Source organism: Acanthopagrus latus, chromosome 19 (assembly GCF_904848185.1).
Source record: "Acanthopagrus latus isolate v.2019 chromosome 19, fAcaLat1.1, whole genome shotgun sequence".
NCBI classification, from domain to species: Eukaryota; Metazoa; Chordata; class Actinopteri; order Spariformes; family Sparidae; genus Acanthopagrus; species Acanthopagrus latus.
The window spans coordinates 14282912-14302503 of record NC_051057.1 but is presented as its reverse complement, the minus strand read 5'-3'; the positions used below and the strand labels follow the sequence as shown (position 1 = coordinate 14302503).

General features: G+C 41.4%; 2 protein-coding genes across 41 annotated transcripts in view; one reads left to right on the top strand and one right to left on the bottom strand.

Annotated features, from left to right (window-relative positions):
* The window catches only part of LOC119009022, a 114570-nt gene that overhangs the window by 58735 nt on the left and 36243 nt on the right, over positions 1-19592 (bottom strand). For 9 of the 40 annotated variants that reach the window (XM_037079900.1, XM_037079876.1, XM_037079899.1 and 6 more), the window contains one exon: positions 12998-13061. In XM_037079900.1, coding sequence (XP_036935795.1) covers positions 12998-13061 — 64 coding nt within the window. The other 31 variants (XM_037079887.1, XM_037079893.1, XM_037079883.1 and 28 more) reach the window with 23 other exon arrangements.
* bhlhe22 (basic helix-loop-helix family, member e22) lies at positions 1667-3663 on the top strand. Its single transcript, XM_037079874.1, has one exon. It carries the CDS (start codon positions 1902-1904, stop codon positions 2700-2702), a length of 801 nt encoding a protein of 266 aa, XP_036935769.1. The 5' UTR covers positions 1667-1901; the 3' UTR covers positions 2703-3663.

Here is a 19592-nt window from a genome sequence, read left to right as displayed (position 1 = left end):
TCCTTTTTTATGTAATTGTCTTGACTAGTTCCCTACTTTTTACTGTGCCATGTCATATGAGTACATTTTACACTTGTATTGCATTATGAATAAAAGAAAATAACAATAGAAAAAAAAAAAACAATGTTTTTAAAAAAAGTTTGAGTGAGTACATATATGGGAGAGGTACCTAATATACATTGCATCTTTTTATGCCTTCCAACCTTTATTGTACTGAAAAAATGCAGTCAGACAGAACATTAAGGCATCGCGTTGATGTGTGAAATATTCAAATCCACACTTGTTTAAGGTTTGTTAAAGGGGCACTATGCAGGCTTGGAGAAGAAACTCAGAATTTTAATATTTACAATATTAACGAGGTAACAACACAAACTCAGAAAGATTCATTTTTTAAAACTGAATAAACAAGCTGTTCTCAGAGGAAGATAAGGTCGCCAGAACACTGTTTGAAGTTAGAAAGGTGGCAGGGTCCGCCACATATAAACAAAGTGAACGGTATGCAACTGTGTTGTCCTTCATGGTCAGTTAGTTTATTCAGTTGTGAAAACATAGAGAGTTTTTTTATTTAATTAGTTCTTTCTCTTCTGATTAAAATGTCTTCCCTCTGATTACATGGTGCACCTTTAACAACTTGAAATTAAAGATTACGATTATTAAGACGATTAAGAAGCACTTTTCCTCTATAATTGGTACATACTCACTCAGTATAATTGGAAAGTTTAAGGTGCTGATAAATACTAAGACTTTCTTTACATGATTTTGGAAATGATGGCACACCAAAGGGATGAAAGAAAAAGCTGGATCAAGTCTAGTTGTTGATCCTGGTGACTTTTGGCTTATTTATGGCTGCACTCCACTAGATAATCCAGTAGATGGCAGTGTGAGCACAAGGAAGTTTTGGTGAGTGTGCAGGAACAAATCAATGGGAAACTGAGATACACACAGTCGTGAAACAGAGAAGTTCAGGTTCATTTCGGGGGAATATGTGACTAAATACTAGAATCCTTCAGGCTGAAAATTAAAGAATGTCATGCTTTAATTTATTTGTGCCTCCCCCCCTTTTTTTTTAAGAATAAGAAAAGCATCAATGCAGCTGTGACAGAGTCCTCTGGTAAGTTTGAAAACAATAAGCCCGGTCATCCTCTGAATACAGGTGTAGGTCAGCTGGACAGGATGGTGACAAAAGAGAGAAAACACGCTAAACACTTGCTGATAAAGATTTAAACTGTGCTGAATGAGACTAAACACACTCTCCAGATATCAGGGTGAGACATCAACTACAGAGGAACGCTGCCTTAGTTAGTTTGCAACTTTTCTCTAAAAGCACACACACAAGTGAATGTCACAAGAGCAAATCAGGGATCAGAAGGCTTCCTCCTAAAACACTTGACACACACACACACACACACTTTCACTAACTCACTCACTCAAAGGGAGCGATAGAGCGCACGCGGTATTGTTTGTCATCGTTTAAATGCCATTAATTAAATCGTTAACCTGATTGGGTGCCGAGGCAGAGGGGGAGAGGGGTGTCTCTATCCCAATAGGCGAATCCTTTTTAATAACCCGCCTCGAGATAATGATGTAAAGAGACTCGGGCGTCTCGTGCGTAACGAGGATCATCGTGGAGATCCGGTGAAGGTGAATCAGAGAGAGAGAGAGAGAGAGAGAGAGAGAGAGAGAGAGAGAGAGAGAGAGAGAGAGAGCAGCAGCACTTATTACACGAGTCTCCTCGTCGTCTCCACACCTCAGCTGACAAGTCGGGCCAGCCTTCAACTTCACCACCGACACAAAACTCAACTCGCAAAAAAGGGACAAACACAGGAAGACAACTCATAGAGACGCGCCAAGAGTTTCCCAGAAGCGACCGCTGCCTGCAACAACGCGGAACCCACCGGGCTATGGACAGGAGGATGAACTTGAACGGCGGCGCAGCGGACATTTTTCACAAAACTCTCAGCGCCGTGTCCACTAAAAAAATGGACGCGTTCAGGTCATCGGCCGGCATCGAACTACCAGCAAGAGACCGTCAGTCACCCATCAGCTGCTTTGACCAGAACGACCCAGACCCGATTCAGCCGGGAGGACTGGCAGGAGGTAGAGCGGGGTCACTGGGTCTGCCGACCGGATCTTTGTGCGTCAATTTCGGCGAGAGCGCCAACCGGACCTCGGTGGCGGAGAGCAGCGGCGGAGAGCAGAGTCCCGACGATGACAGCGACGGCAGGTGCGACATGGTGCTTCGGACGGGGCCCGGGGGGAAAGGAGGAGGAGGTGGGAAAACCAGAGAGCAGAAAACGCTGAGGCTAAACATCAACGCCAGAGAGAGACGGAGGATGCACGACCTGAACGACGCGCTGGATGAGCTCCGAGCGGTCATCCCTTACGCGCACAGCCCGTCGGTGCGGAAACTCTCCAAAATTGCCACTTTGCTGCTCGCGAAAAACTACATCCTCATGCAGGCGCAGGCTCTGGAGGAGATGAGGCGGCTGGTGGCGTATCTGAACCAGGGCCAGGCCATCTCCGCCGCCTCGATACCGGCCACCACTGCCCTCGCAGCTCCCCCGAGCTTGAGCGCGTACGAGCAGCCGCCTGGATATCCTCCCTTCCCCACCGGACTCGCTGCGTCCTCCTGCCCCGACAAATGTGCCCTATTCAACAACGCCACCTCCAGCCTCTGCAAACAGTGCACTGACAAGCCTTAACTGACTGCGGCTGACAACAACAACAACTTTAAAAAAAAAAAAAAAAAAAAAAAAGATTCACCAAGAAGCACATGAGACAGCAGACACCACTTTGAAGAACACTTTGGGGGAGAGAGGGGGGAGACCTGTGAGACTACTGTTGTTGAAGTCAGTAGACTAGAGACAAAGAAGTAACGCCGATGAATACTTTTATAATATTTACTAAATGCATTCAAAACGCGCTTTTTTTTTCCTCTTCTTTTTTTTGTTCAAACAATACTTGATTGTGTATATAAATCATCCTTAAAGTGCTGGTATGAATGGCAGTGAAGACCAAACACAAGTACAAGTAGGCCCGTTAAGAGTTGGCTGAGTGAGTTTGTTGACCACTTTGCTCTGTTGTGGACTCTTTGTTTTTGGAGATTCGACCTGACAACCTGCGGCTCTTTTTTTTTTATTTATTTATTTTTTATCTTCCACTCTGAATAGATGGACACCTTCCTGGAGCGTCGGTCCAAACCTCACTCCTCAACTCTGCTGCTTCCACATTTATTTATTCTCTCTCTCTCTCTCTCTCTTTGCGTTTTACTTCCTCACCCCCTCTTCTTTCCCTTCTCATTTCACCTCACACCTGACTGGCTGACTGGCTCGAGGCCTGTCCTCATGAACTTTTCTATCGAGCACGTGGAATGTCACGAAGAAGGTGAACAAAGTCAAAATCAAGTATAAGATCAGTCAGATATTTATGTGCTAATCCGGACACTTGTTAATAGTTGCGCACGCCTATTACACGTTCTTTTTTTAATTTTATTTTGGAGGGGCACTGTGATATAATAAAATGTCAGAAACATTTAGAAGGGTTATCAGGTGTTTCGATGTGTCTTTTTGTAATTTATTAATTGGGATATTTATATTGGATATTTCTACATGCAGCCTTTTATTTATTTTATTTTTTTTCCGTTTGCTGCGTTTCTTTTTTCTTCTCACACAAGGATGATCGAGGTCATCACATTAATCGCGTTGTCAGGTCAAGCTGTGGATTAAACTGTAGATACTTCGGTTATTATATGAGCAAAGAGGGCCATTTGTATGTATTTCAGTGTTGAAAAGCTTTATTAAAATATTTTGAACAACAGAAAAAAAACACTTTCTGATTCTTCATCTGGTGTGAAGTTTAAGTATCAGAGCAACCTGCCTTTGACTTGACTTTTTTTTTTTTTTTTAATCCTGGATTTGGTGAAATATCCATCCGGTCTTTAAGGTTTTTATCTCACTATAAATTCAGGTCATTGTTTCTGGAGGGTGGCGTGGCTGTGAGTTTGTCAGCCCCGGACTCTCAGGTCCACTGAGACAGAGTTGTTCAGTATTTTTTTCTGCTCCATCAGAACCCGCTAACTTTTCCCTCCTTGAGCTTTAAGTGACACCAGGTCTTGGGAGCGGAGGCCAGGCGTGTTGGGCGAACATCGCCTCAGGCGGAGACAAGATGCCTGCCCACCTCTAACTGAAAAGAAATATATTCAAATCAGACACACACAGACACAAAACAAACTCAAACAAACTGCCGATCATTATTGTGATTATTAAAACAATTTTCCATGACGGTGTGCGATAATATGTTAATTCGAAAACAAGTGTGTGTGAAAACTGTCGACTGTATTACCTGGCGCCACGTAATGAAACACATCGTTAAGGCAATTAGACCTCCAGAATGTGATTAAGGAATGTAATTACGACGCTGTTCATTGCCGTAATTTGGTGTCTTTAATCACAACGCAGCCGTCAGCTGCACTCCCATCGACTCGCCCTTTGTCCTCCTCGCTCGTCTGGTCCACAGCAAAAACACTCTGACAGGCAAAAGTCTGAAAATGCTCCCAGTCGTGAGAGCAGACACTCTACGTGGATCTTCGAAAATGTAGAGAGGGAAGAGAAGTTGGACATTTTGAATCAGATGTGACATGAACACTGAGGCCAAACGCTGGGAACTGTCTCCAATTACGCACGAAGGGCTGTGAGAACAAAACCACGATCTGATTGATAAAGTTATTATCAAATTTTAAAAAAACAACAACAGCATTTTACTGAGCTGTTAGTTACTCTGTCACGTGAGAAGAGAAGCCAGTGGAGACTTCAGCACCATGGACAGAGACAACAGAGTTTAAAGGAAACATACATATTTTTCTAACCACGTGAACTCATGTTCTCTTGTTTTAAACTGTATTCATTTTTTTCGAACTCTTGAGCATTTAATTTAAAGACAGATTCATTGCTCATTGGAAACAAATAGTCATCTAAATTCAAGACAGTGAGGATTTCTCAAAAACACACATCTAAATTATTCTTTGCAGGTACATATTACAAAATCTGAAGCTAAAAGGACTAAGAGCTAATATCGCCTTTCTTCAAAATCCCCTTTTAGTTCAAATGTAGAAACATGAAGAGTTCTAGTCACTTAATGAAAAACAATCTCAATAAAAGACAGCAATTTAGGAAAGAAACTTTAAGCAAATATAATTTGAATGCTTCACTCTGACTTGAACAAATCTTTTTTCTAAAAACAGTAATTCTTCTCATAATTTAAACAAAAGCTAAATCTTTATCTCCTTTTCTTTCATAAGCGTGAACAGTAATGACATCGTGTTGTGGTTCCTGGTTTTCGCTAGTCTCCGATCTCAGCTTTGTGTCTGTATGATGAGCCATTCCGACAACAGGGTCATTACAGTGTCCCGTTTAATCCCATCACACCCCTGAATGCCTTGAATCTTCACAGAACAGCCCCTTAATCAAGGATGGAAATAATCAGGAGACATCAAAACAGCTCTGGCATGAAAATCCTGTCAGCAGTTCCTGTCGGCTGTATCATCTCCTCGCATATTTTCAAGTTTTAAAATGCACAGAAGTATCTTTTTTTTTTTTTCTTGCACTGTTTTTTGGTAACCAAGACTTCACGAAAAACATTAATTATGCAACATGCATTAATGCACAAATGACTGGAGCATTTAACCCATACTAATATTCACATTAGCCCAGAAGAGGAGATTCCCCAGGGCTGAGACGGAGCCATATGCGTGAGGAGAGCAGAGCACGAGAAAAAAAAAAACAGACAACAGCACAAGAAATCTGTGTAAAGGCAGACAACTGTTACAACTACACTCAGGTGGAGCGTCAAAGGACACAAGTGAGACGTTCATAGTCCTCTTGATGTGGGAACTACGAGATACTCTGTACAGGCTGGTGAAATGTCGTGTACACACACAGCGGCCTCTGAAATGTTATGTCGGTGGGTCACACCGGGCAGTGATACAGCACTCAAGTCTCAAAACCAACAGGCTCAAGCTTTCTTTACTGGCCACCAACCACAGCCGGTGGCCATAATAGGTGCCATCGTTTTTATTCATGAGTCTAATAAAGCTGAATCTGTCTTAAAGGCGTTTACAGCGAGACCCAGGGCTCATGAATAAAAGTGGAAGATAAAAAACACCCCTTTTCATAAACCATAAAATGTCCAATTTACCATATCAAGGGCCGGCAGGGTGCCTATTCATAACACGGGTGTGATGTATGCTAAGGATGATAAACATGAAAGTCAAAATATACATAAGAGCATTGAATTGAAATGTCCCCTTCGTATCAGTAACAGGCTAAAAGAAAAAATAACTGTGGCAGTGGATTCATCCATGCTGTGTCATACACTGTGTATAAAGATATATGTGCTGCACTGACCGAGGCACCAAATCAACTGCTGGGTGGTAATTCACTTTTGTCAGGATACTGATAGCAATGCATAATGTTGTCTTTGTGTTGTGCACACAAGATGCAGGCTAATAAAACTGCAACACTACAAGGCTCCACTCTGGATGTGTTAAATCCAGCATTTGTTTAAAACCATGTTAAGAGTTAAAGTGAAAAAAGCAGATGCAATTTTATTCTGCCATTTGAGCGGTCACGTCTTGAGATTTTATCAAGTCTGTGGTACTTTTTAAATCAGCGAAAGAAATAAAAATACTTTGATTTTTTATTTCTCCTCAAAACTAATATCTCAACTGCCCAACTTGCAGAATTCCTCATCATGTATTCTACAATCTGCACAGGAAGTTGCTTTTTGGGTTGTATAAATCAAAGAAATGAAGGAGTAGGAACACTTCCCGGAGTTTGTTAGGGAGGCTCTTTGGATCGGGGTACCAAAATCCCAAGAGAACTCCATCTTTCCTTTAAACCGTTAAGGTTTTCTAAGACTTTAAGCCTTTTTGAAAGCTTAAAAGCATGTGCCGTGGAGTTGTGTGACTTTTATAGCGTTTTGGAGTTTATTATAACAGAAAAGCAAATAGAAAGGCTCTAGGAGTACCTACGTACAGCTGCTACTTGTATTTGTCAACCTGATGCAGATCAAGGCACTTCATTAATTGTATTTCTCTATATTTACACTTTCAGAAAGGTGAGGTGCTGATCACATCCCTCCTCCTTCACTCATGTATTTGGCTCATCTCATATTATCCAATCTTTGGAGCTCCATTTTCAAAACCATTTCACATATTTTTGTACACCTGAGACATCCGAGCCCTCTGACTACAACCTTTGTGACACTATTTTTTATTAATTTGACCTGATGTAGAAAAGCTAATAATGTCCCCCAAGTCATGCTAGTTGAGAGAGAAGTAATGCAGCAACGCAAATTAAAGTTTCCACTAAAAGGTCAGAAAGAAAATAGAGTAGACTTTTCTGAATTGAGCTACTAAGTAAGGGACAGTGCCAAACGAGTTGTCCATTATCAGGAGGTAATGAACAAAATGCAGGCCAGAACTGTCATATCACCTTTATCATTATCTGTAAAACATTACATTGTAAGGCCTACATTAACCTTTCAAACAAGACATGAAACATTTTCATTATACATAGTCATTTTCTCACTGTGTGCATTTAGAGATACAGTGCTGAAAGACCAAACCGGCTATAATCTATTAAAGAAAATGTCTGAATTTATTTGTAATTATTTATCAAGAGACTGTAATAGTTTATCCAGTACAAATTATCTTGGAATGTTAAAGACACTCAGTAAAACTTCCTGTACATTTCTTTCTGTATGTTTGCCGAATGAGTTTCCATGTTTTGTTTTTTTTGTCTGCGGCAGCCTTGAGGTCAGGTAAACATATGGTGGCGTGTTCAGCTCTGAAAGCTCTAACAGGGTACAATAAATGAGGTAGCAATGTGTGATTATCCTCTCATCTGGAATACAATTGTTGAGTAACATCTCTAATATTCAAACTGCCTCCATATTAATCAGATTACCGTCCCAATCCCCTAATCCCTGTTTACCGATGGCTCTGTTTTTGTGCCGTAATCTGATGTTCTTTTATTCCCCAGGGGATTAAACTGTGTCGTGGCAGAGCGCAGTAATTTGTGGTGTTGTTTTGGACAGAGAGGGGCTCTGTTGCTGCACAGGTTTTTTTTTTTTATTTTTCCCCCCCTCCACAACAACAATTCACTCCGGATTTGAGCAAACAAAAACAGGTGCACTGGAGTGCTTTCGCTGTGCAAATATTTACACCAAACAAATCAAATCGTGAACGCTGTCGGGGCGACAACTCACTTGATTTGTTGACATTTTTGGGTATGTTGTTTAAATCAGGATTTTTTTCCCTTGAACTGGTGGAAAAATTCCTCAACATGCCATGATCAAAATCTATACAAATGTAAAAAAAAATCCAAATAAAAGATTTGTTTTTTTATCAGATCATGAAATTAACAGCAACACAAGTTTTTGTCTGTTATAATTTTGTAGAGGCGCCCGAGACAGCCTTGAACTTTACATTACTGTGACCTTAACATTCAAATAATGTGCCACTGTTTGATGAGGGCTGATGCAGAGTGCACAGTGACCTATAGCAGCATCTCTGGATCACATGAACAGGCAAAAACAGCATGCAACCTCACACACAGTCAAGGCTGTGAAAGGTAATGAAAACCACGTTAAATTTTAAACCGGGCTTGCTGGAATCTCTGCATCTCTTCTCTGTCTGCGTGTGCATTGTGTGTTCTTGTGTAGTTTGTGTGCGAGACAGAGAGACGGGGATCACTTGTCCTGATCAATATGCAGATCCGGACCCTCTCAGGGTTCATTAAAGCCTAAGCGAGGTGGATTTCATCTCCACTCTCTGATATTCATTAACTCTGGCTTCCAGATTGAAATAAAGACATGAGGATGACACAATAACAGCGTGAATCACTCACTGCTCATTTCATACACATACACACTTTCTCTTTGTTTCCCCTTCGAGCACACACACACACACTCAGATCTTGAGACAAATGAAAGGCCTGACCAATGGAGAGTTGTGTTTAAAGCTATCAACAAGCCTGGATTGTTTGCTCTGATAGTGGCTGCTACTTGTTTATGTGTTGATCAAACAACTGTTCATCACCTGATTGCTGGACAGATTTCTAATTAGATTATAATCTGAATATTAAGATGCAGCACAAACAAGGTTAAATACATTGTAAACAAAGGCATAAAAATATTCATATTACAGACAAAAACACTGAAAGTGAATTACATCACCTCCTTTGTAAAATTACAAAACAGATTCCAATCTAAAAAGTAAAAAAGAAAGAAAAAACAGACGATCTGCTCCCCTCTGTTGAAAATCTGTCATGTTACTAGAGCATGAAACCCAGGCCGTTAGTGTAACACTTGCTTGGCTGATCTTCCTGATGTGCTGAGTGCTACTCGAGGCTTCAGTGTATCTGTCTGAGCAGAGGTCTTTAACAGCCATGAATGCCAAGCATGGGGGAGGCAGGCCAGGCCAAGCGTAACCACGGCGGCCCAATGTCCTTGGCTCCGCGGCGGCCTTCACCTCACACTCCCTGCACAGTGAATTTTATGGCTAATTTCCGGCAATTTATCCTGGCACTTTCAGAAGAGAGATTCCTGCGGGAATAATGTGCATAATTTGCATAAATCATCCTGATAGAATGCATATCAGCATGTAACCCCCCCTTGTCTGATGCTGCAGCGTTTACTTTGTAATCAAAACTGACTCTTTTCCACCGGCGGATGCACGAGAACCATGAGAAGGGGGTCTGAGTTTAGCCGAGTAATTACAGAGGAATGAAACACACACACACAGGGGCTCATGCACAAAAGCTACATCAATAAAAATAATCTTTGGATTCAGCATCACAAATATCAAAAAACAAGTTTGTATCTCTATATTTACTTGTTTTTTAAAGTGTGATACTGATGCACTGAGACAGAAATAGTCTCATCTCTGCTTCTCATGTGCCAAATTAATCATAAAGCACAAACACTCCAAATCCAATTATTTCCTCTCAAACTAGGTGCTTTTTTTCCTCTCCAGAATCGAGTTCTCTTTTTCAATCTGAGCTCCTAATTTCACCGCAGACATCTTCCTTTGTCCTGTGTGTTGTAGCAGCGAGCTATCAGACACCGTTTGGTCCACAGGCCTGTTTCCAAAATCTCCCTCTGCGTAAGCGACCGATCGTCTGAGGCGAAGAGACGGGGGTCAGCGCGCGACACCCCCCCTACCCCTCCCTTGCTGTGATCTAATTTGACGTACAGTGAGAATGTGCATATTCTGTTGGACTGCCTTCGTTACTATAATCAGCCGCGGTCAAATCGACTTTGTTGGTCGAGGAGGTGTGAGATGAAGGAGGGAAACAGAGGAAAGATGAGGTTCTGGATTTCTGTGCATTTGGAGACATAAGGCACGCGGCCTGATGGAAATGCTACACAACACGCAGGCTGCAGAAGAGGTTGTGGGTTAGCTAATCCGAGCAGACACACAGACAAAACATGGCTGTGCAGGGAAAGAGCCCTGCACTCGTTACATGCATTAGATTTTGTGACTGACAGGAAAGAAGTTGAAGTGTGCGTTTTAGAGAGCGGTTTCTGTGTTGCCATACAACCAGGTCCTTCCACTGGCCCTCATCCCGGAGTCTCAACATCTCAGATGGTATCACTGGTGACAACAGGACAGTCGTCCGCCGGGTGGACGTTAATCACAATAATACAGGGCAGGCTAATCACGACTCACTGATCAAGCGCTAAATGACATGCCTGCTGTACCCACTGTAACCAGCCCACTGCAGAGGGATTCACACACCAAGACTAGCCCTTTTGAGGGGGAGGGGAGGGAGGAGGAGGAGGCGGACAGTGGTTATGAGGCTGGTGCACAGCCATCCAGACAATAATTACTCGATGACTGTGGTCACATTAGGGATCAGTCAAAGCAGATTAATTTCGACTGATAGCATTGGTCCCTCCTAAATGCAGATTTTCTTAATAAGAGTGAAATTGTGTCGTTGAGAGGCTGAGGGACTGTGAGCTTTGCTATATGGGGTACTCCAATTATGTGGATAGACAATGTCTTCTTCTTCACATGAATCAAACAGTACTTCTGAATGTCAGCGCAAAAATTAGCACGCAAATGTGTTTCTCAAGTAGCCCGGTCTGATGTGCGTGTTTGTATGCGTAGCACAAATGAGGCTGTGTGTGTGTGTGTGGTACGGTAGGCCTTTCACTAAATACCCAGAGACCCCGAGAATTACCCAGAGCAGAGAGGACAGCATCTGTTTGTGTGCTTGTGCCGAGCAAACAAGGCAATTTAGAGAACACCAAGGGAGCAGCTAATAAACACAACCTTATTCCCCTTTCCTCCTACACCTGGCTCTGAATAATGCAGCGCTACAGTAAGGACGTCTGTCTGTCTTTGTGTGAGTGTGTTTGTGTATCTCTGTGTGTGTGTGATGCAATGCCAAAGCCTGGTTGACCTGACCAGGAGGGTTGCCTGTATGTTTTCGCACGTGTATGTGTGTCATATGTGTGCATGAGCAAATGTGTGGCATGCGTGTGCGACCATTCATCATTCTACAGTGAGAGGCATGCCAGTGCTGCTGGGAAATGGCAGGTCTGTGTCCCATCACACCCCGGCGTCTTTGTCTGTACTGCCAAAGCTGCGCCAAAATGTCTGCCCTGGATACCTGGCATAGAAACAGCACTTTACTGTACACAAAGGTGTACGGATACCAGGCTGCCAGAGACTGCTTTCTCTCGCATGGATGCAAGTCACCATGGCCTAATAGCGGTTGTCCTTCATTGTGGGTAGATAAAATGGATGTCATCCACTGTGTTTTCAAGATACTGCATTTAACATGGGAACATGATGATTTAATAGGAAAGCATGAGATATAAAATAATAATAATGGGATATCTGTGATATCGGTTATTTATGGGCTAAAATTAAATTATAGCCCACTCAGACTGGCTGGCATTATCCACTTTTACAGATGGTTTATGATCCGCCACTATAAGAAAGAGGAAAAGATGAAAAAAAAGAAGTAGACAAAGAATGAGTAGAAGAAAGGGACAAAGAAGATGAAGGAAGAGAAGAAGATGACAAAGCAGAAAAGGAGAAAAAGTAGAAACAGAAGGAGAAGAAGGAGGATTAGAAGAGGAATGAGTCAAAGAAGACAAAGACGAAGACAACAATGTCAGCAAGTTTGAAATTCGCAATACATATTTCACAAGGGCTCAGAGAGGATCTGGTAAAAGTCAGTTTTAACAACAAATCCTTAATAGAGTTTTGGAATTTTAAATCATCCATCTTTGCTCACGACACCTTATCCTTTCTTACCCCCACATGTTCATAAAGTACAGGTTATGAACTTCTTTTTAAATTACAAAAAATATAAAAATCATCTTAGTATCAGCCAAGTTATTATCAGTTATTGGTATCATCTGAAAAAATTCCACATTGCGCATCTCAATGATTTAATAATCACTAAATAGAATTTTGATGCCATAACCTTTGTAAACATGTCTTTTCATCTTGTCCTTGTTTTTTCTCCACATCCTGCAACTGTGCGGTAAACGCGCTAAAATGAGACCTGCAGCTTCGCTCGCCGCCACCATTGACTCTGATATGTAGCCAAAGTGACACCCAGTGAAACCATGCATCAGACCAGACACAAAATGGCCGTCCAGTGCCAAACCCCGCCTTGGCTTTCACTTCATATCACACCATAGGGCTTGGCTGTGGACTGAAGGCTTTACAGAGCATTTAGGAAAAAACTCACAGCCCTGTTTCTGCACTTGTCACTTGCAGGTAAATGCAGCTTTTCATGCTCCTCTAGCACTACAACCATAAAACATGAAGATTACTAGATCTTAGATGTGTATTTTGTGACTTGGGGTATAATTTGTTGGATCAGAGCTCACAGAGTGCAGTCAAATCTACTCAGTGATCAAGTGTGCCCTTCCACAATGAGCACATCAAGGTCTCCTCACCTCTTGTGTCACATACCTGGCAGCCTCAGAAAAAAAGGACCACATTTCACCCGCCTTTGAGCCTCCGAGCCAAGAACACCCTGGAATAAAAGAGTGGGAGAAATTAAGTGCAAAAGGGGAGATTATTCTGAGTTATTACATTGATTAGATTTCCAGAATGCTAATTAAAAGATGTTAGAACATGGGCCCAGCCAAGGATCAGTGGGCGCTAATGAGGACCAATAGGCCCCTGTAATCTGTGCTGTAATGAGAGTGGTTTAAATGTTAAGTTTGCAGGGAGACGAGTGGGGAGGTGGATGGACGGGCAGAGCTTAGTTGGAGAAGCAATCCTGGAAAACCAATCCCACACTGTCATTACAACCGATAATGGTGAGGTTTCACAGCCTCAGCAAAAAAAAAAAGATGGAAATAAAAATAAAATGAGTGAAAAGCAGAGTGAAATTCAATTATACTAAAGGGTTTTTGCACAATAAAAACATTTTATCATTAGACAATTAACAGGATAGTTTAATGGCTGAAGGTCACATACCCCCTTGTCTTGTATTACAGTGAGGCCTTCGTAAAGTTACAGGGCAGTATCTTTTAATGGCGAACCGGTTAGCCCACCCTGCCGCTCCTTTCCCCTGCTGTTCTCTCAGGTTTTATGGTTTCATAAATGCAAAATTGTGCTCAAATAGGTCTCAGGCATACAAAATGTTTTCAGTGTTCCTATCAAAATTTCCAAACTTTGGATACTGAATATATGAGTTGCAGTAAAGTGATAAGGGTAAAAAAACCCTCAGCCTGAAATGAATTTTCATCATTTTCACCTTGAGGGCTGCAATTAATGAGTCATTTGATTAACTAAGGAATCATTTTATCTATAAAATGTAAGAAACAAGTAAAAAAATAATAAAGAAACAAACTATTATTATAAGTTCCCAGAACCAAAGATATTGAATTTACTTTCACAATTGACAAAAAAAGCACAAAATCCTCATATTTGAAAAGTTTGAACCTCTTCTGCTTCAAAACTAAGAATGAATCAATTATTATGATAGTTGATTTTCTGTCAATCAACTGATCAATTAATCAATCAATTGTTTCAGCTCTATTCACCTGTTTGGTAACCAACTACAATACAGGAGGAATGACAATAATCAAGCTTTGAAAGCAGGAATCAATCTGCTGCAAAAAGAAACTGGCAGGATAATACAAACCAGACGGTTATGAAGTCAACTGAAATTAGAGCGGTCGTTACTTATTCAGTGGATGCTCGTTATTAGCAAATGAGTCCTACTGACAGGTGCACCCCACTCATTTACAAATTAGAACACATCACTATAATCAACCTGCTAATTTATCACAAATAATGAGTTGTGTGGAAAACAGGCTAGTAAATACACCGGGAGAGTATCACGCTAATGGGTCCCACTGTTTATAGCTTGTGGAGCGGGTTTAAATAAACATGATCTTATTATATGTAACTTCACACCGTTATGGACAAATGCCTAGACTTTATCAAGGATTTGTTTATTTGCCTAATGTTGACAAATATAAAAGTCTACAGCCAAGTTAGCAGTTCTGTGAGGCTGTACTCATGAGCGGTACTTAATGATAACATTACATTACAACCTCACAACAACAATACCAGCATTTTGATGTTAAGCTGGTATAATGCTCAGTGAAAATCCACTGCCACATCACCCATTGTTAGTGGACTACTGCTTTGAGGCCATTTTGTTTTTTTGGAGCAAAAAGTGACCATATTTGGACAAGAGGGTGGAGCTGGTGAGTATATGCTGATCAGATCTAACTGAGGGCCCGACATCACACCATGGTACTGGTGGGTCAGTCACATGGTAGCTGCACCATATCTTTTTATCATCTAGTTTACTTTAAATGGAACCATAATTTACTAAATTAACATCATAGAAAGTTTAAGAAGACTTGAAACTAGTGACTAAGACCTTAAACTCATTACCAAGTACTATTAACCAAGGTAATAAATCAAGTGAGAAGTGAGAAGTAGGGTCATTTCCTCATAAGCATACATACAATCAGGCTTCTTTTTGAAACCACTAGAGTCACTCCCTGCGAGCCATTTGAAAGAGGCACTTCCTTATTGGCATCACTTTTTCGACCTGAATATCCATCTATATTTTAGAAAGTCAGTGGTTCAGCATCTGAGTTTAGGGTATTAGCATGCTAACACACTATTAGAGCCACATACCAAGTCCATCTGAGCTGATGGGAAAGTCTTTAGTTGAGCAGCTATTTGCTCATAAAGAAAAGTATTGGACAAATTCAATATCTGACCTAAATGGCAGTGCTGTAGCTCATTAGTGTTTTTCAATCCATCCTCTGGGAAACATGAATGTCTGTACAAAGTCTCAAGGCAACTGGCTCGGTTGAGATAGTTCAGGCCAGAATAAGCAGACCAACAATGCCATCTTTTTTTTTTTTTTTTTAATTAATGTACATATGTAAAATCTATTAAGGTCCCACCTTTTTCTAGCATCGGGTCTAACAGATAGAGCTTAAACAAACATGTCAACTGTCTCTACTGGCAGTGACACATGGCCATCATGAGGCACCAGGTATGTGAGAGTTGTGTGTTTAACCAAGCTTAGGGCCTAACAACCAACCAGCCTTATGGTGCAGAAAAAAAGCGAGGCTGAAATTACAGCAGGGGTATGACAATGCTGATAGGCTATAAAACCATGTCATTTAATGCCCCCTCTCACCCCCCTCCTCAGCCTGGCTCTCTGGTCTACTCACCATTAAGCCAATTCATCACCTCCTCAGAGAAGGCCATGAGACAGATCCAGTCTATCAGTCACTCTTTTTAGGATGTGGTGACTATTCTGATGATCAAGGATTTCTGCCATATTAAACACAGACATGAGTGCTGAGGCTAAATCTAAACAACGACTTTAGAGAGCTGCTCAAAACAAAATCGCTCTCTATGGAAAATGTGAGCTTGAAAAGCCACAGTAATAATATCACAAATTAAAATATGAAAACACTGATGTAGCAGTAATGTAAGATTTGGTCTGCCACTTGAAGCCAGTTGTTTGATATGTCACTTTTCTAATGACCTCTCGAGAGAGGACCCCACATTTGCATTTTTGGTCGCTGCTCCTGTAATGGAAAAAGGTACAGCGGAGAATATTTCACTGGGCCTGTCAAACCCACTCACGCCCCTCTGCAAAGCACTCAGGAACTTCATTCCATTGCCGCCCGTTCTCACGGCCGTGCTATGAAATTGACTATGACAAAATTAGCAAACCTAGACTGTTTGGACACGTTCCCAATATAGTGGATTTCTCTTTTTTTTCAAAATGTAATCAAGCCCTGGAACATCAAACATGAAGTCTCCTTGAAAGTTGTTTCATCTCTTTGGTGCAATATCCAGAGCGGCTATAGATTTATGTAATCGCAAGCTTGTTAGGGAGATTTCTCAGGCCTATTGACAGTGACGTGCACTCTGGTTTGGCTGAGGTGACATCTGGGAAGCACAATTCTGCTGCACCACCACGCAAAAGCAATTAGAGATCTATATTCCCAGACAGGTCCGGACTTCGGTCTATGGTGGAGGGATACAAGCAATGTAATGTCTTTATTAACATGACATGCGTGTCCCTTACACCCTCTTCAGATGACAATCAAAGGATCATCATGGAAAAGGGGGGCAGCAATCAGTTAAATCACAGCTCTGTGGATAGGACTGTGTTGACAAGTCAGGACATCAGAATGCATTTTCCAAGTGAACTGACTCGGGGATAAAAAGTCTAAATCTAATAATATGTAGACAAAAACACTGCACGGGAGTTTCTGAACTAACAGCAACTAACAAACAATCACCAGAGAATGTGACATGTTAGCAGAGCAGGGTGGTTAATTAGAAATGGTTCAGTTCCAGTTGAACAAGCTCAAACACACCACTTCAGCATTAAATGAATCTCTACTGGCTAAAGTAATTAGTTCAGTCTATTAATTACTACAATCACCCATTATCATGTAGGCATTCATTTTAACATGTTTCATGGATGTAACAAGCCCGAAGCAAAGCCGCTTTCAGGGGATGTTCTCTGTTTGAGTGCTAATTGTTTTGTAATTAAAGGATAAGCCTGGCATTAGGCTATGTTTCTTATTATCAACAAATCCTATTAAATAGTCCAAAGCTAACAATGTTTTAGTCTGTCTCATAATACTTCCAAACTTTCACTACCCTTCCTGCGGCAGTTGAGTCTCAAGCCCATGTGTTCCTGATGAAGATGTAAAAAAAAAAATATTTAAAAATGAAAAAAACATTAGGAATGTCCCCCCAAAAAGTTGATTGATTGATTGATTTCAGCAAAAATTATTCAAATATGGGGAAGCAGTCAATTTATTGGGTACCATTTCCAGCATGACAATATCTTCGTTGTTGGCAATGTCAGCTAGTCAGCTAACTTGAGACAAAGTTAGCTAAAAAGAAATAACAATGTCATGATTGGGAAGCACACACTAACCAAGTAGGGCATATTATGAAAATGGAAACTGGCATTTTTCACAATTAATGAGAAGAAATTTCTACAGCATCTCATTATACCATGCAAACCGTGTCCACAGCACTGGGATTTGTAGGAGCCTTACATGCTGGCCCGCTGTGAGCTGCGATGAAATAAGGATGGGGTCTGAGATGGAGGTGGAGTGTGGTAAACAAGGCGGCCCTGCTCCCCAGCTGTGAAGGTGACACAGGGACGCTACACGCAGAACAAGCCCTTTTGATTAATCACAGGATATTTACTAGCTCAGATCTAATCAGGGACTGCAGGATCACAGGCTACATCATACACGGCCCAGGAATTTACACAGCAGAGTTAACCTGTCACCTGCCACTGTGCTCTTCCTTACATCTATAAACAGTGTGTATAGGTTGGCCAGCAGTGGTTACACACCACAGCCAGGCGCCCTCAAACAGCTCCAGAAGTGATTGTTTTATTTCCTCTGAAACAATATAACCCGCAGTCAGATACTAAACACATGTCGTTTGATATAAAACCTTATGGCAGAGGGGGGAAAGAGCCATTTATCTCAAGGTGGTCGAGGTAATGGGACACAAGAACGTGAGCAGTTTTCTCACAAAGTCAACTACAGCGGAGTGTGCAGCAGTCCGTCCTGCCAGCCTGTAGCAGTCAGATACGCATGTTTACAAGCCAAGGACCTATTCAAGATTACAAGCAAGACTGGATTAAGCGATTGTGATCTCTGACGGCTTCTGATATGACTTTTAAAAAACAATTCAGCACTCAGTAGGATGTTTCTGTTCAAAGAGCAGTCATCTAAAATAAGGATGCACAATATTGATTTTTTTTTCAGCCGATACCATATGATAATTATTGATTAATAGTGGCTAAATTACCAACAAGAGAAGTGAACAGCTGCCAGCTTGTTTATATTTGCACTATTAAATCAGGTTAGGGTTAAGGTAACTTGCCAATTTTAACGTGTAACCTTCGAACTCAGAGGTTGTCGTTTCCTGTAGAATGAAGGGAAGAGAAAGCCTCTAAACAGGTGAACAGCTGCAAGCATTTACCAACAGTGTACACTGAGCGAGTCAAGTCAAACTATGCATCCTTGAAGCCAATAACACCTACTGCAAATTTCTATATTTGAGCAAAGCTATCATTGTCTCCATCAGCATCCAAGAATTAACCTTGGACAGATTGGTAGATACACAACAAACAAATGTAGAGGCACAAAAATGCATACATAATACTTCAATCATGTCGCAAAACGGTTAAATTCTTAAAACAAAAGTGTGCCAGAACAATTTTTGTTGTTCAATTAGTTGTTGCCAACATATAGCAATAATTATACATTTGCAAAAAGCGTTTGTCTAAAACTGCATGAAATCAATACAGACGCAACCTTTAGCCTGACCTGTGAGCTGTCTTTTGTCGTTAGCACATCTACAGGAAGAGACAGAGGCTGTGGTTGAAGTGCTGCAGCCCTTCTCTGTTTATGAAGCGGTCGAGATAAAGTGTAACCTGCATTATTGTGTCGCCTGGAAAATGTCACTCCACAGGGGGGGATTGTCTCCTTTCGAACAGGTTTAAAAAAAGAAAAAAAAAAGAAAAAACCCTGACAGCAGACACATAACAGGAAATTCACAAAGAATGTTAAAAGGACAAAATATGAGGAGAATGAACTGTATCTGTGCTTCCCTGATTGCTCATCCACACAAATGTGATGAAGCCCTCAGCGACGATTTGAGATAAAACACTCTTGTTTGTGTTGAATCACAAGTGATCTGTGGTGTTTAGGCAATAGATCACTTAGCGCTATTGAGCGAGATATCTGCCGCATGAGCCCCGGACAAATAGTTAGTCTATTAGACGAGAGCGTTTTTGTCAGTCTCCCCGTCTCCCAGATATTTCCTCAGAGTGACGAGTCACATTAGACGCCAGGAGGAAGAGTAATTTCTGTGTCACATCCCTTTAGCCTGACCTCGCTGACAATCACCAAGAAGAGGGCGTTCTCACTAAAAATTAATCACATTTGCCTTTTTAATGGCATCCCTCACCCCTCTGCCAAGAATTCACAATCATCTTCCTGCCATTGTGTTGCTCCGGCAGTGTGGT

Coding starts and splice junctions, on each gene's coding strand:
- bhlhe22 (XM_037079874.1), top strand. CDS start 1,902: ATGGACAGGAGGATGAACTTGAACGGCGGCGCAGCGGACATTTTTCAC.